This window comes from Lethenteron reissneri, chromosome 7, assembly GCF_015708825.2.
Source record: "Lethenteron reissneri isolate LAM-NWPU_2019-01 chromosome 7, ASM1570882v1, whole genome shotgun sequence".
NCBI lineage: Eukaryota > Metazoa > Chordata > Hyperoartia > Petromyzontiformes > Petromyzontidae > Lethenteron > Lethenteron reissneri.
The window spans coordinates 5,602,673-5,618,324 of record NC_083785.1 but is presented as its reverse complement, the minus strand read 5'-3'; the positions used below and the strand labels follow the sequence as shown (position 1 = coordinate 5,618,324).

At 51.5% G+C, this 15,652-nt stretch overlaps 1 protein-coding gene across 1 annotated transcript in view; it reads left to right on the top strand.

The window, feature by feature from the left end:
• The window catches only part of LOC133356554 (neurobeachin-like protein 1), a 54,189-nt gene that overhangs the window by 6,077 nt on the left and 32,460 nt on the right, over positions 1 to 15,652 (top strand). Inside the window, 7 exon segments of the mRNA XM_061574130.1 lie at positions 5,921 to 6,009; positions 8,262 to 8,423; positions 10,284 to 10,365; positions 11,081 to 11,208; positions 11,596 to 11,678; positions 14,659 to 14,744; positions 14,999 to 15,293. Coding sequence (XP_061430114.1) covers positions 5,921 to 6,009; positions 8,262 to 8,423; positions 10,284 to 10,365; positions 11,081 to 11,208; positions 11,596 to 11,678; positions 14,659 to 14,744; positions 14,999 to 15,293 — 925 coding nt within the window.

The following is a 15,652-nucleotide window of genomic DNA, read 5'->3' as shown; positions in this document are numbered from 1 at the left end:
GAGGCCAGAGACCGCCGCTCAGCTTTTTCACAGCGGGCATTTCGATCGTGCCGCGTTTGCGCCCATAGACAAGCCAGTGTCCCTGGCGCTCGCTGGCTGCCGGAACCGGTCGAGCGGGTGTGCGGAGCGCGATACGAGGCTGTGGCGAAGCTGCCTCCTTATCGGGTGTATCCACACTCTCGAACGCCCACCCCCTCACCCTCTTGAGGTGCTCGCAGGGGCCGCGCGGGGCCTTTCGTGGGCGTCCCTGCCCAAGACGTGGTGGTGGTGGGGAAGGAAGTCGTGGCCCCTCGCTGGGCTCTCCTTGCTCTGTTTGCTGCCGTGCTGTGAACGCGCACATTTCGTACTTTGCGCCGTCCTGGGTGCCGATGGCAGTGCTCGTGTGCACTATAAATGGGCAGCTCCCGTGTGACCGTGCCGCTTTGGTGTAAATACACGAAACTTGTTTTACCCGGCGTCGTAAAAGGACCGAGGGTCCCCATTCGGATTTTCGCCGCGAGTTAAAAGGTGACTCGGCTTACTTCGCATTGTCACGCGTTAAGTAAGCAGCTGTCTCTGCGGCCCTGTGGCTCACATGCTACCAAAGTCCATTTTCAGACTGCCTTGGTTAGGTGAAAACAAAAATTCCAGGCACTGTACTACAGCCTTCGTAATCCATTAAATGCCATTCCAGAGCAGCCTGGTCATAGCTAAATCGATTAAGGCAAAACGAGAGCCAATGCAACAACATGTTTTGAGTGCGTTTGCATCCGAGAGCATCAAACGTTCTGGGAAGCATTGGGTCGACCAAAGTGGCACCGTTTTGTGCGGGAGTGCCCTGCCCCTTCTTTTGTTTTAAGTGTTTCTCCCCGCAGGTATTTACACACAAGGGCCGAGCGTAAACATCGCAATGGTGTGTCAGGGAGGGCATGCTCTGTATGACCACGTGGTTAATGAAAGGGCTATTTTGAACTACTAAGTCAACTAAGGCGTGTCTTGTCTGCCTCCAGGTAAAGCAAACATCAGCGGCGTTATTGAGCCCTGGGAGAGTGTGTGTGTGCTAGAGAATTAAGATTGACCCAAGTCAGTGGTCAGAGGGTTGGGAAGGTGACGTGGATTTCCAACCCCCCACCGACCCCTCCTGCAAACCAGCTGGACTGCGAAGTAGCCAGTGGCTGGCAGTACAGAAAGTGGGTTCATGAACCTATCTGTGCAGAACTTTGAGTGCTTGGTGGGGTTTCTCTTGTGTAGTTGTCTGACGAAGCCATAACACCCCTTTAAAAGGAAGAGGACATCTATCCCAATGCAGGACTCTCCTTAAAACGTCTCTAAAATCGGAGGTGTTTCCCAGCAAATTAACAACAAACATAGATGAACGTCATTGCTGTAGAACTGCTTTTTGTTTAGTTTGTTGTTCTTCCGATGAGCATGGTTGGCTATGTTCAGTGCGACAGCAGTTCAACATACATGACAAAGGGCTGTACACATACAATGTCGAGCTGTCGGGAGGGACATCCTAATCAACGCTCAAAGTTAGTGACTTCCTGCTCGAGTGAGCATTGAGGCATCGGTGGCCATCTCCTGTTTACCGATCTGACCCAAGCGATGTTGTGATCGAAACGTCGTCGTCTTTTATTATTTGGTATTTTCTTTACCGAAAGACCCAAATAATAGTCCAAATACTGTTGGCTTCCCCACAAAGCGGTGCGTATTTTATCGATTATGTAGGGTTAATAGGCTGAGTCAACCCCCAACAAGGATTTAAACGCACGTTTCAAATTTAAAGCTCCTCGCTCTACCGCTAAGCAACCTTAGATGGCATTGGCTCGGCAATGCAAACCCGTGCCCGTCAGTGCTAGGGAATATGAACACCGTAGAGGCAAGCGTGCACATCAGCTTTAGGGTATGTAATATCCTGCTGCTCTCTTGTCAATACCAGACAGGCAGGTGCCGAGTGTGGCGCCTTACAATGCTCCTCTCCCTTCCTTGCCGCAGTCACTCGAGCTGCTGCTGCTGGCTGCTGCGCGCACACCGCAGCAGCAGCAGCTGCTGCCCGGCCGGACTTTGCCCACCGAGGCGTCGCTCGCGTCGCGCGTGGGGCACGCTCGACGAGCGGGCGGCGACCGTCGCCGGGTGAATGCCGCGGTGGCAGTCGGGTGGACGCTGACGACGCGACGCCGGTGGCGTCCTTCCTCGGTTCTTCCACTCTGCTCTCAAACGGCTGGCATTGTTAGGAGAGGGGCGGCATTGCTGCGGTAGTTCATTGTGCGTCAGGGTGCGCTCACCGAGGAATGTTTGCGTTGTTTTCCTTACGCGCAAAAAGGCCAAAGTCTTGCGGCAGTTGCCACGTGATTGCTGGGACAGTCGCTGCGTGAGATGCTCGTCGCACGACAGTGACACTCACGGCGACGTCTTGAGGAACCTCTGCTTAGCTGCTGGATGGCAGCCCTCCCACGTGTCAGTCACGGGGGTTGTTTGACCATACTTCACCTTGTTGGTCAATACAGGTTGGTGATGAAGCGGGGGGTGCCCAGGGTTCATAGCACAGTGTGCCAACCACTGTGCCACCGCTCTTCCCGGGCTACAATTGCATGTCGGTAATAGTTGTCCATTACAGTGTAATAGTTAAGCCCGTACTGCTGACCCTTAACCGTCGCTATAATGCTCTGGGGCAGTTTGCTGCAAATGCCTCCTCCTTCTCCATGGAGTGCAGGGATTAGTCTCAATTGGCAAGGGTAAAGGCGGCTTAGCCCTCTGTGAAGCAGCAGCATTGTGTCCACCCAGCGTGTGCGTGCACGAGGAGTGAGAGAGCCACCTGGGTGCGGGGAAGGGAGCCGGCTGACACACGTGGACGCGTTCCTCCGCCAGTTAATGTTTAATGACCCCGCGTCGTCCGCCTGTCTCTCCAAAGGGGGGAGGGGGGGGGGCGAGAGGTCAGGTGGCTCGCTCACGTGCCCAGCCCCCCACCAACCCACCTACTTACCTACTTCGTTACCCCCCCCCAATCAAACTCAGGTTGCCGCCCTCTACCCCGACCCACCCACACATTCGCGATGTCCACCTTCCCCCGCTCGTCGCAGCAGGCACCACCACTCGACGAGATTGCCAGGCAACGAGCCACTCGAGTCGCACGCCTTCCCGCGGCCAAGCTCGCCGAGGGGGCAGCTGGCCGATTGGCCGTGTCGCCGAGCATTGCCGTGCAAGGCCCTTTAAATCCGCCGCGGTGTCTAAGTTGCGAGGACGCGATGTGTGCGTGCGTGCTGTGTGCGTGCGTGCTGCCATGGTTTTTTTGTCACTCCACCGCTGGACGAGTGCCACCCCCACCCACCCTACGCCACACGTGGTGATTAAGGCATCGCATTGCACAAGTTGACATTGGTGATCACCGCTGTAGTCTGCACTCCTTCAGCGGAGGAGGAATAGCAAAGCCACACGAACTCTCTCTCCTGATGCCCTTTCGTCGTGGCTAGCAAAACTCCTGAACATATCGCTGCCATACGCAACAACAGAATAGTGACAAAGTAGGTACTTGAGTATGCTGCACGTGCGGGTCGTGGGGGTTGTTTGACCATACTTCGCCATGCTGGCGAGTGCCGGTTGGTGAAGGCGGGTGGGGGGGGGAGATATTCTGAATCGTAGTACAGTACAACAGTGGATGTTTTTTTCTGCACTGTCCTCTGATGCTGACCATGGAGCCCCGCAGCGACGTTGTCCAAGTTCCACCGTGCTCAGCCCGCGAGATCGGGCACACTCCCAAGCACAAAAACACCTCTGGTGCATTGTAATTAAAATGCAAAATCACCTATCACAAATATATATTTAACACAAACGATAAAAATTCCAATGCGTTCTTTCAACTGCCAGGGAGGTATAAAAAAAAGCCCTGCGTAGGTCGTTAGCATTAATGGCGCAATTTGTGCCGGAGTTGTCGACTCGCTCCTCCACTAACGTGAACTCTTATTGATTGTGAAAGGGCCCTGACTGGTTGACGTTGCTTTGTGTCGCGGTGGTGTCGATGGTGAGCTGGGCAGCACCGCCACCGAGCCCTGGGACCCGGGGGGGGGGGGGGGCGTTGAGAAACAGGATTACCATCGTGACACCGCCCTGCCCGCTTTGGCTCCATTCCCTTGCATCACACTCCATGCCCGTGTGTGCGTGCGCATTTGCATGTATACATGTGTGTGTGCGTGTTGCCGTTCATAGGTACTCGCTAACAACAGTCTGTTTGGGCTATACAGGGGGGGGGGGGTGGAATCTTTGGCTTGTTGGAGTGGTGGCGCAGTTGATGAGCACGCTCTGCGAGATGATCACGTGGGGGTTGTTTAGCAATACTTCAATGGAGGTTGATGAGGAAGGGTTCCTGAGGGCCCGTTCGGATATCACTCGCCACCCTGACGTCCGCCGTGGCTTCGTAGCATAGTGCGCTGACCGCAGCGCCACCACTCCACCCCCACGTATTCATTACTCAGCTCAATTTTAAATGTTTGGACGGCGTAAAAAAAGTAGGTGACCACACGACCATAGTAACATTCAATGTGGTGGTGGGATTTTCCAGCCGTTGGGGGGGTGTTTGTTGTTGCTGTTTACGTTCCGCTGGCGGGTCAGGTGCGCCGAGGGATGCGGTGTGCGCTCGTCAGGCTCTGCCACTGCTGGGTGAGGGCCTCCTCACTCGCTGGCGGGTCGTGGGAGTTCAAGTTTCACGTTGGGTTTGTTGAACCAGATGAGAACTCAAGAGACCGGGATTGAGTCTCATTTGCAAGCGTGACCTCGGGTCACCGCACCGGCTAATCTGGATTTGTCAAGGAAAGGTAGCACCGCCGCGGGAGAGTAGAAGTACAGTACAACAATGGCTGTTGCTGCGCTTTCCTCGCTGCCCCTTGGCTGTTGCACGTGTGGTGGTCGCCCATCCAATCGCTTCTCAGGCCCAGCTCTGCTGAACCACTGAGATCCGACCAGATTGGGCACATTCCGGGTGACTTGATCAAAGTGATAGAAGTAATAATAGTGGCGGTGTAATATTTATTATTAATATCGTGGCATTGCAATGCTGCGAGGGATGGTGACTGTGGGGAAACCATCATCCAGCGGTGGATAGATAATGGCTTATGATGAAATACAAGAAAGGTACAAATTAAGTCAGAATTGTCTTTACAGCAATATGTTGTTCATTAGTTCTACTTCAAAGAGGTGAGCATTTAATAAAATACCCTAAATGTAGTGCAGAAAAGACACGCAAAGACTCTGCATGGAATGGCCCATAAACTGCACCAAGGACCCTCTTGACGAAAGGCCTTTGGGAATCATGAAGTCTTCTATGAGTAAAGATTTGTTTTTAACTTGGCGATGCTAAAAAAAAGGACAGGGTAAAGGAATGTCATCCCTCCTATTAGGAATGCAAAAAATTCCCGTCTGCTGAGTTGCTTACCGATTTAATTACAAGGGGGCATGTGGGGATGGGACGATGGCATAGTGGCTAGCACACTGCGCTCTCTGAACCCAGCGTCAGGAGTTTGATGTCTGACCATGGCTCACATCAGAGGCGAGTGATATCAGAGCTGCACCTGGTCACCACCGCACACTACGAATTTGTGATACTGGATTGGCAGCGGTGCACAAGCACAAACAACATACATTTAACATGTTCATCAATAATATTGCCCTAAAGAGGCAACATATAATAGCGGTGACATTTCAGACAAAGGCCCTTCATAGCAGACCTGCATTGACCAGCGAGGTGAAGTATGATGGAGCGAACCGACGCTGCGTGGGGAGGCCTTCATCCAGCGGCGGATTGACGAAGGGTTGAAATCTCCGTGGGAGGGAGGTGATAAGTGGCGCTAACGGCTTTTAAATCCACGATCGCTGAGCACAGGCCCAGAAACTCGCAGCACCAAGCGGCCAGCAACAAACGGCACTGCTCGGTCTCTCTCCGCTCCCACAGAAGGACCCCGCCTTCCTCCGCCAGTGGCTGGAGATCTTCGTGGTGACACACGAGGCCTCAGCGCTCGACCAGGATGTGATTCTCATGAGGTACGTCAGTGGATGGGGGGCGTGGGGGGCGGGAGTCAGTGGGGGGTTGGTGGGGAGTGTAGAGGGGCAGCCGAGAAGGTAGGAGAGTGGGTGGTGGAGGGAGGGAGTGAAGCCCATTCAATAAAAAATGGTGGATATTTTAAAAGTGGGCTGCATTGTTTTGTGCTAGGGTAAGCAAAACACACTTAATTATTACATTTCGATGATTAGTTCTTGGGTCACTAAGTTCCGTGTCATTATGGCAATGGTTAAAAACAATTGTGCCGCAATATATGTTCGCGTGTGGTTTGTGTTGGTTAGCAGGTACCCCCTGAGGGTGAGAGCAGCTAGGCTACGTCATAGTTTGTAAGCCGCACAGTTTTGACGTAAAGCTATCACGTGGCCTAACCCAAAGTTGGATCATCGTATTGCCCTCTAGAAGCCTACACTTTGAGTTAAGCCCCACAGTTGTTGCGCTTAAAGTCGGTGAGGTTATACGTGAGAGAGCGTACATAAATAATAATGCGTGTGCGTTGGGAGGGCATGCATGTTGAACAATGGATTGTTAAAAGTACACGAAGGCCTAAACTTATCGCTAAATGTTATCAACTCATGACATAATCCGCTGTGTAAGTGGTGCACACTGACACGGTCGCAAAATAAATGCAACTTGGGTCAGCGTGACTCTATTCTCAAGATGCTGTCACTGCTTCTAATAATGGATGCAAAAAACCCTTAACACGTTCGTCAATAAGATTTCCCAAAAGAGGAAAACACACACGATGTCATGCAATTTCCCATCTTTGTAGCGTAAGGCCCAGTGCCTATATAGGGTGGCCCAAAGTCAGGGCATGTGGTTATTTAATTTATTTTAATACTGGAATTAAAACATTTTAATTGTTAATTCTTTAAGTTCATATTTTATCTACTATCATTATCCATGTCTATTTCTCGTCGTCCCGTGGGGTCACCTCAAATCGGGCGTTTACAAAACTCGAGCAAGGACCTACAACAACACGTAATTGTTGAATGTTCAAAGATTCCACAGCTGTAATATTTTTAAAACGTCTTAAATTCAATTCAAAAGAATTAATGCATGAATCAATGTTAGTGGAAGTCAGTTTGAACATCTGTTTAAATTAATGAACTATAACCCTATGTGACCTGACTTTTAGGTATCCTGTATATTTTTCCTATTTAGGGCCCTGTTCTTAACAAAGTGTTGAATGTTGTTGTTGTTATTTGTGCTTGAGCACCACTGAAAACGCAGCAGCATCACAAATTTGTTTGGCTGATATTGAATGCATGACTTGAAACCAAAAATATTAATTTATATTCCAGGTTCAACTGTACTGTAGACACACTACTATTGCCTTCGGTACCTGCGCCTGGCGGGGGTCTCTCTTGGGTCGACTCGGACTAAAATGATTTCCCGATTTGTAATGTGTGAGACAACATACGCTGGGCCACGTGTGCTGCTGGCCACACTTCCACATTCAGAGGGAGATAGACATCTCTGGTTTACAAGCAGCTGAGAGCCGATTAAAACTCAAAGAACTCGGAATTAAAGGTCTTTCAAGGAAGACCTGGTGCACAAAAGCAATGTTTATTAAAGTGGAACACAGCGATACAATGCAAACAAATAAGACCAAACAAATAAGAGTCTGAATGTTAAGAATTACAACAAAACTTTAATAACATAAGTGCAATGTAAGATTTAGCTTACGATTACAAGTAAGATATGTAATACAATGAGATGTAAAGTGTGATTCGGAAGCAATTACATTAGCATTTCGCTCATAAATGTCATGCGGCATTTCTTTCCATGCCAGGATTTGTATTACGCGCTATCAAACAGTGCTGGCTCTGTTGTCTACACAGATACACGCAATTATGTGTGAATGTGTGGTTAGGTACTGGTTAGCACTCCGTGCTCTTAATCAGGTTACATGAGTTCGATTCCCAGCCGCTACTAACATCAGTGGCGAGTGATAGCTGCACCAGTCCTGGGGCCTTCCCCAAGGTCAGTTCAGCCTTGTAATGAGCACCTAGGGCAGTGTATAAACATCAGCACTGGGGAGACAAAGGCAGCTGGGTGTGGTGCTGGCCACCCACCCCATCGTGTGCCGCTCTAACCATAACAGGCGCTCGCTAACAGCATTTACGTAAATATCATTTTAACTTCTTTAACACTGTCCGTAGCCAACCGTGCGAGTCGGTCTGCTAAAGGCGATATGGGTGCTCTTTGTCCTTGTTTGTGCGTCGCTGTGCAGGGGGGACCCACGGCCCCCCGACCTCTCGGTGCTGCCAGCCAGCTTCCTGCAGGTGTCGAGCCAGCAGCTGGTGCAGTGCGTGCACAAGCTGTCCGTGTGCCTGGATGACGAGCACCTGTCACTGGCGCTGCTCATCATCAAGGCCCTCATCGCCCTGTGCAGGTCTCCGTGACTCACGTGGCACGGCACAGCCGGCCACGCAATCGCACAACGCCAAACGGATTGGCGTACGGCCTCTAAATGAGACCCCCATGTTGATATGCTGTACAGAAACAGTGGGGATATTTATTTTATAGAGAGGGGGGGCAATAGAGTAGCATAGCCGCAGAGAGATACACCAGTGTGTGGAGGGGAGTGGAGTTACAAGAGAGGGAAGAGGCAGGGGAGTGTGTGGAGGGCAGTAGAGTGATTGAGGCAGGCAGTGGCATGTCAAAGGTGGACCTGACCACGGTAAATGAAATCTTGCTGCTCAATCTAGGAGAGGATTTGGAGGAGGCAGCGGGGGAGGAGGCATGGGAGTGTTGGGGCGACGTGGACGCGGTGCACGATTGCCGATCGCGTTGATAAAGAGAAACCTCGGAGGCGGCCGGACGAGAAAGACAGGTGTGGGTGTTTGATGTTTCCTTTCGAGATAATGCCCAGAGATTCCTCATTCCTGCGCCGTTCTGTGAATGGGTAATGAGGGGCGTTGTGGTGCGGCGGTTTGAGCTCTGCTGCATACAGCTCGTTGACCACGCTTTGGTTCCCGAACTGCGCAAAACGAACGCTCATTAAAGAAATAATCGGCCAAGCATTCCAATACAGGGCCTCTTGGGAAAAAAGCCTGGTGACTCGGCGAGGCTTTTCTCGATCGGAAAATAAATAGATGTATACATATAAATAAATAATTCGCTTGAGGGTCGGTGGTCGGGACTAACGATGGAAGGCCTGCCAATGGAGGGAGCGCGACCAGGAAGACGTGCACTGTGGAGACGGAGCAGTGAAATCCGCTCGTGTGCCGGAGCCAGATGGCTAGTTACACTGGCGGAGCCACTGTGTAGCATATTATTATGTTCCAGGGACTATATCAGATGATTGGACAATAGTCTGAGTCCATAATTGCCAATAAGTAACGGCAAAGCAGTTATAAGTGACTCACAGAATTGTGCGCAGTTGCGTTTTCAGTATACGACTTCCCTGAAGGCATTCACCTTCAGCGAGCGCGATGCCGATCACACAACGCGGTTCGAATTCAACCCTCGATCGATGGCTGCGCCATCGCCGCACACGCGTCGAATAAAAAACAAGTCCTTACTAACTAACTAACCACTCCTCTATCATTTTTCATTGCTGGAGGAGTTGCCCCTCCCCGACCTGAAAATCCTGGCTCAGCCATTGGCGAGTTAAATCGCAGGACTGTGAGAGATGGTGACAATTTGGGGGAGTCTTCACCAAGCAGTGGATAGATAATGACTGACGATTACTGTTTTATTTAGTGCCAAATAATGATGGGTCAGTGGGCAGTATTTAGAATGGCGCTCTCAATCCAGTGACCTCCCTGGTTCTCACTGCGGGAATAATCACAATAACTCTATGCGCCGTCTGCTCCATGATGGACGTCAAAGATCCCCTGATGTCGTTCGCAAAAGTAGGCCATCGCACGCCGGCGTCACAGTCAAAATTTGCCAAATTTGAAAAAAATACTCTATAGTAATCTACATGGCAGTCATCGCCCCTTACTACGAAAACTTGGCAGGACCCTCTTGAAAAAAAGAGTCCTGGGACTCGGTGAGGCTATCCTGGGTAAACAAGTGTAATTAAAAAAATAGATTGGCATCTTGGCAAAAGTTTAGTTTCGTGAGATATTTGACAGACATCATTCTGATGTCTCCATGATGAACAATGCCACCGTTTGTCTTCACAATGTGTTTGAACTTTTTTCGTAAAAATTAAAGTCTGAGTCCTATAGAAATACAAACACACACACACACTTACACATGTTGAGTTGTGCATTTTTTTAATCTCTCTTCTCCCCACCCACAGGAATGTTCAGAATGTAGAAGATATTGGAGCCTGTTCCTACACCAGCCATGTCATCACCCTGGCAACCATGTGCATCCAGCAGGTAAGGGGGTGCGTGTGTGCGTGCGTACGTGTGTGCGCATGTGTTGTGTGAGGTTAGAAATGGGTTGCGGTGGTGTAGCGGTTAGCGCTCTGCGCTACGAACCCAGCCGCCCGGGTTCGATTCCTGCTCACGGTCATTATTTGAACCGGTCCTGGGCCTCCCCTAGGTCGACTCTGCCTCAAATTAATACCTGGTGCGATGTGTAAGCACCGCCATTGGGGAGAAAAAGGCGGCCGGTCGTGGTGTTGGCCACCAACCCCCTCGCGTGCCGTGCCATGCCAGGCCTTTATAGCTACTCGCTAACAGCACTTTCCCCAACAGTCTGTTAAGGCTATACGGGGGATCTTTGTCTCTGTGTGAGGTTATAAAGTAATCAGTTACCCTACGGATTATCGGATCGTGGTGAAGTATGGTCAAATTAATCCCATGATTCCCGTGGCTTGTGAAGGCCCTAATCCAGCAGTGGGCTGACTTTTAAAAAAAGTCTCTCTTTAGAGGGAGACCTGAATTTGGCCCATCTTCTCACTCTAGTGAGTAAAATCAGTACCTCTATTGGAATTACGGATAGAATCGTCGACCCCTACTGTGAACTTGGCAGGACCCCCCTGACAAAAGGCACTCGAGACTCATGGAGGCTTTGCTGAGTAAACCAAAGTAAGAACAATTATAACGATGATGATGCGGGTGATCTCTGTCTCTGTGTGTGGTCCCCCAGTCGAAGGAACAGACGAAGCAGCGGGAGGTGAGCGGGGAGCTGTCCCTCGAGACGTTTGCTCTCCACTCGCTGCACTTCTGCCAGCGCCTCTACGACCCCTACCAGAACTGGGCTCGACGCGTCGCTGGGTGAGGCCCCATCGCTCCGTGCGCCCGTCTTGTTTTGTTCGCTCGTGTCTGTGTACGTATCTGGGATTGTCACACTTGGCATACCGCACTATGCGCCCGGCGGACCGAGTTCGACTCCCGCTAACGGCCAATACTGGTGACTAATATTTGAACCGATTCTGAGCTTCTCCTAGACCTACTGAGACTTAGATGAGTACCTGGTGCTGTGAGTGAACATCACCACTGGGGAGACAAAGGCTGCCGGGGCATTGTTTTGGCTATCCACCACCTCGTGTGCCGTGTTGGACTTTGTAGGTGCTCGCTATAACAGCACTTGGCCCAACAGTCTGTTATAGGCTACACGGGGCGATCTTCTTCCTTTGTCTTGTTGTCTTTGCGCTTTCTCAGCGACGCGGTCTCCGCGATGGAGCGGAGCAGGCAGAGGTTCAAGGCGGCGCCGCTAATCAACGAGTTCGTGCCATTCTTCTACCGTGAGTCAGCGCACGCGCGAGCTCGAGGGGCACGTGCAGATGACTCGGCCTCTGGCTACAATCAGATGATATTGCGGGACATGATTGGCATTGCTCGGTCGTAGTGAGAGTCAATTGTATAGCTACGTGACTTTACCGAAAGAACCAAAGAGTATACTTTCTTTCCATTGTGCTATTACATGAGCACGTAATTTTCTGATTTTGTAAGTTATCAATTCTTCCCCCATTATTATAATAATATTATTATCAATTCTTGCCATCATCTTCATCATCATCGCTTTATTTGTACAAAAAGCAAGCTTTTCATTCTGGAAATTACCAACACTTCCTGAAGCTACTGAATAAGATTCAGGAGACTCAATGTTGCTTTTCTGGATACACAAATGACAAGATTGAATAAGCAGCCTTCCGTGTGAAAATCAACCTCGTGTCGCATTCATGAGTGACTCGGATTCAGGGAGAGGCTTGGCACAGTTGCTGCCCTGGTCCGTCCTGCGCAATTAGGGGTTACGCGAAATGACGGAAGGTTATTGGTAAATGTCGCAACATGCAAATGTGTCGTGTTGCAAAGGATTGCAAATAGCCGTTGCGGTGCCGGAGACAAGAGCGGTATCGCCCCCCCGCCACCCGTCCCTGTGACTTGCAGCTCTGAGTGGATTCTAATTTAAACAAACGTGTTAAAATAATGCTAAATATATGCTTGTTTAAAAGGGCATAAATGCCAGGAATGATCTTAGTGGTGCTTGCCTTTCCTCCGCTTGTCCTCTGTGTCATGCCTCAGAGCAGCAAAGCCACCCAACACGTGCGATGATCCAACGCTGCCTCTTTAAATCCTCGACACGTTCACGTGTTCGTATGTGCTGCGTTTCAGCCCTGTTGTGAACAATTACATAGGCATCCACGAGTTCACTCCACACCAGCGATGAACTGACAAGTGTTTCTCACCGAAATAGAACCGTGCGTGGCTTTAGTGTCGCGTCGTGCCCACGCGTGTGAGTCGCCCATCTCTCGTGTGCGTGCGTGCGTCAGCGCATGCCAACCCAAGCGCGGTATGGCCACAACCGACGAAACCACTGATGTGCCCAGGGGGAACTCTTCTGAGAGAACAGCCGGATCGCTCCAGCGGGAGACTCAAAGCTCTGTGCTGGGAGCTTCTTGGGCAACTGAACTTAATTCTGCAGGAGCTGCCAGCTGTTTAGTTAGAGGGCTCGGCTGACGAGATGTTACAACGCCCCTAAGCCGAGCCTGTAAACAAGCAAAATGCACAATTCCCCCAGGGCCCATGGGCACAGGCGGAGGGTCTGCCCCACATTGTTTCTGTAGCTGGGATCGGTTTTAAGAGCTCGTTGACGCAGACGGCGCCTATTTAGGTCGATGCCTCCGCCGCAGACGAGTCGTCGTTACAGCCTCCCCTGTGCCGAGCTTGTAAACAAGCAGGGCGCAGGTCTCCCACGGCCGGCGCTGTCCAGGAGGGGTGAGTTCGCCCCGCGTTCATCCGCGTTGTTTCTGCGGCGGGCGGTTTACGAGCTCGGCCGCACAGACAGGGGCGGCGTGGGAGGGTGTGGGGGGCGGCGGTCTGTGGTCTGCAGGCCCCCAGCACCGTGACGCAGCATTGCGGTGTTGAGGTCGCGCTGTGAGCCGGGGAGCCGGAAGGGATGAGAACCCTTCCTCTCTGTTCCTCGCAGGCTGAAGCAGAAATGCGTGCACTCGCTCCTGTTTACAGAAAGCAAAATCCACTGAATGTTTGTAAGGAATTGTGGTGCGATAGGGTTTTAGAGTGGTCGTGTTTGGTGCGCAAGGCACGTTTGTAGATGCATCGCGACCGCTGCTGACGCTGTTGTTCCAGCACTCGGACTCCACAGGAAGTGGTTTTTGAGGTGGTCTGCAACGCAATCTTTTCCCGGCACTGTAGCCCAGCCAAGAGCAGACGTTTCCTCTTCAGTGTTTATTTCTCAGTGAAATTATCACATTAACCGAGACATTGACTTTCACGGTTTTGAGCAGAATGAATGGAGGGCATTGTGCCTGCATTGCTGTATCCACTCTGTCAGGTTCAGAGGGAGGAAAATGAGCCAGATGTAAGGTGCCTTCTCCTAATGCCACACCACAGGGCTAGTTTTTGTGTTTTACCGAACATTAATCATCATCATAGGCCATGACCTGTCCACTGTTGGATGAAGGGGCCTCCAAGCCGTCACAATCTCTCATGGTCCGGTAACGTTATGATCCGTCTAGCAGCTCCACACAAGCTCATTTCATCGCTTCATTGCTGCAGTAGATGTCTTCTCAAGCGTGTTCCCTCCTTGGGATGCCACTGCTATGTTAGTCTCGACCACCAGCCATCATCTCCCCTTGCGACGTGTCCTGCCCATGCCCGATCACTTATTTCAGGCAATGTAATGTCTCTAACTTGGACATGTTCCTTAAGCCATGTTCTCCCCTGTCTCTGAGTATAATTCCAAGCGTGCGCCTTTCCATGCTTCCATTGTTTTTGTCAGCATGCATGTGCCTTTGGGAAAAGAACGCGCAAAGGATTCCATAAAAACAACGCGTGATTGCTTTGTACCAAACGTGCCAGTTGAATAGAAGGTTGGGGTTGTGAGAACGAGACTCGCAGAAGCCCTCAGTCAAATAATTAATCGATTTGAAAGTCCTTACTCACACAATACATGCATCGAATGATACAAATAAATTCAACTTATAACCGGCACAATATCTCACTCCCGCAGAGAGCACCATTGGCCAAAGCCGATCGTGCCACCACACTTCACCAATACTCTCTACCCTCCCATCAGATCCAACAGCAGCAAGCGCTGCTGCTGCTGCTGCTGCCGCCACTTCATGTACACTGTCGTGCATTGCTTCACGCACTCGTTGCATGCCCAGCTGAGACGAGAGTCCCACCGTGCTTGGCGGGGTTGTGCCGCTTTGGCCCCCACGAGCGCCGCGTGCGTCACCGTGCGTCGTCTGCGGGTGTCAGAATGTTTCCAGGAGTACACGCACCTGCCTGGCAAGCTGACGGACCAACTGCTGCACCTCTTCGGGGCCGTCATCGCGGGCAACCAGGTGAGATTCCCACCGTCGCCGCCCTCGAGATTACTCCGCCTGACTGCACTGAGATTTGCGATCATCTTTGTCAACACTTTCAAACCACCCGCGCGTGTGACATCGTCTCGCTTGCGTGGCTTGGAAGTCAATGTGATTATTGCTGGTTAGATATTCTGCAGACAAACGCGTGTTGGAGAGCGTTACAAAATCCATGCGTGTTCACTATTTTTCTTCCTTGTAACGACCACCGACGCGATCGATTGTTCTCTCAGCGCAACGCACTGCAGGCGATCTCCCCGGCCACCCTGGAGGTCCTCATGCGGCTCCTGGTTGATCCAGCCATGGCGGGATCCTCGGGGTCCGTGGCCCGAGGGCGTCTCGGCCTCACCCTCAAGTGCCTGACGGAAATGGTGCAGGCGCTGCACACGGGCAGCCCGGACCAGCGGCAGGTGGAGGTGGCCTCCGTGCTGGATGGGTACTTCAAGGTGCTGAACGCCGAGGGTGTCGCGACGCCCGGGTCCCTCGCGTGGAACGATGGGCTGGTGGAGCTGCAGATGCACATGCTGAGTGAGTGCCGTGCTCCGTGACGGGTCTTGACTGCCTGCGTCGTCTGCGGTTATCCCGGCCGGGTGGCTGAGCGGGAGAGTGGGGGGTAGGGGCTTGACTCAGCCCATTGTCCCTTCAAATAAACAATATTCTGTGAAGAGGTAACCAGTGGTTATCCTATAGCGAGACTCGCCGCCACCATATAAATGTGGAATTTGTACCACTAGCTCAGGGCTGTAAACAGGTCATGAGCAACCAATGCCTCGGTGCTTATACGAGCACCCCCCATCATGACCCAACTCTCAACTTTAAAATGTTCAACTCGGCGATTTAAATCGTCTCTTGAGGTGGTCATGTTGCACAGAGGAGACGGAGCGATG